General features: G+C 33.2%; 1 protein-coding gene across 1 annotated transcript; it reads right to left on the bottom strand.

The window, feature by feature from the left end:
- Nucleotides 1-1184: 1184 nt before the first annotated feature.
- LOAG_15302 (hypothetical protein) lies at nucleotides 1185-1451 on the bottom strand (the record flags this gene model as incomplete). Its single annotated transcript, XM_003150792.2, has 1 exon — nucleotides 1185-1451. One exon carries the CDS (start codon nucleotides 1449-1451, stop codon nucleotides 1218-1220), a length of 234 nt encoding a protein of 77 aa, XP_003150840.2. The 3' UTR covers nucleotides 1185-1217.
- Between the last annotated feature and the right edge of the window lie 259 nt (nucleotides 1452-1710).

Raw genomic sequence — 1710 nt, 5'->3', positions numbered from 1 at the left:
AAAATTGATAAGATTTTTGGGGTTTTGGTTAGCTTATCAATTTGGTAAGAATTAAACATAAATAAGAATGTCGATTTGGCAGGTTAAAAAACAAAGAAGAAAAAAAAGAAAAAGCAAAAAAAAAAAAAAGAATAAATATGACACTCTTAAAATATTGATAATGTTGATATTACAACATCAATGACTTTTTTAATTGCTATCCAAATTTTTTCCTTTCCAATCTTCTCGAATAATCGTTTTTTTTTTTTACTTTCTGACAATTTCCTTTCCTTTTTCCCTACAATTTCAATCAAATATCTTATCAAAAAAAAAAAAAATTCATCCTACTAATTTCACACTGGTTTTCTTTTTCAAATTTTACGTCCACAAATTACAACAATTTGTTAAGTCTAATAGTGATACTGCCGGAAAAAGAAGATATGCACTTTTATCCAAATTGAGCAAAACATTCACTAGCGGACATCAAAGTCACAACACATCGTCAGTTGGGAGCGAATTTAGGGTAAACATACAAAAAAGAACTATACATCTTAATGTGCAGAAAAAAGCTGGTGAAATTTCTGGGAGCCTGTAACTTCAATATCGTCTTAACGAGCAAAACGAAATAACCACCAACTAACAATAAACGGATGCAAATCGGTATCACAATCCACTGAAGCGATAAGATAATGGAAATCTGCAACACTACTTGTTCTGTCTCTGTTGGACCAATTTCATGAAATTGATAGAGGCCATACATACCACTTTAGTCCGATCCCTTCATTTGTTCAACATGAAAGGCATTGAAGACATAAATGATAGACTCTCCAAGTGAAAATATTCTATTCTGAAAAACGACTTCTACTGGAAACCTGACCCTGCATCAAAAGAGGAAGTCATCAAACGGCAATTAATTGAAGTTGAAAGAAACAGGGCATCATCCGGTAGCTTTTTAATATGTTCGACTTCCACGCACTAAATCAGTTTACGGACATAGAAGTATTGCGCTATTTAAATGCATAAATTAGAGCAAGTAAAAATGATGGAGCCAGCTGTATACATCAATAAATCTAGGAAAGTCACTTTTTCGCTCAGAATCACTCGCAGCATAACAAGGGACAACAGCCAAACAATAACAAAGGAACAGTTTATACACAAAACAAATAACCTTAGTCAAGGCTATAATACAGTCAAAATATAGTAACCTTCACAGAACGAAAAATTTAAGAAGACCTGAGTCAATATGAAAAACTCAGCAGTAATGAAAAAAACTCCATAGCATAACACTGACCGGCACAATGGTATGGAGCGAAAACGATATCACAATGAGTGTTTCTAACAACAAATAACCTCGAGATGTTTGCTAACAGAACACCCTTGAGTGACATTTTGTCGATACAAAATTTAGCGCAGCACATCACCACCATATTTGCCATCATGGGTTTAGCCGCAGATGGAATGCAACATTCCATCCCAACACCGCAGGGCTCGACTTCTTTTGCTTGTATAGAATAAAATGACTAGCATATTTGACAAAATCATATTGAATTCGAAAAAAAGCAAAAACAATCCAATACACTAGAAATTTTTACTAAGAACAAAATGTGATGAAATAGATGAAATTAATGGAAGTATAACAAAGAAACGAAAAAATACCAAAATATGAAGTGAAGTAGTCGCAAAGATAGGATTACAAGACGTAAAAGAATATAAAGATAACTGACGAAATCC

The sequence above is a fragment of the Loa loa genome, assembly GCF_000183805.2.
Source record: "Loa loa unplaced genomic scaffold supercont3.1770, whole genome shotgun sequence".
Taxonomy (NCBI): domain Eukaryota; kingdom Metazoa; phylum Nematoda; class Chromadorea; order Rhabditida; family Onchocercidae; genus Loa; species Loa loa.
Note: the sequence above shows the minus strand (reverse complement) of the source record. Positions and strands in the feature narration are given on the sequence as shown.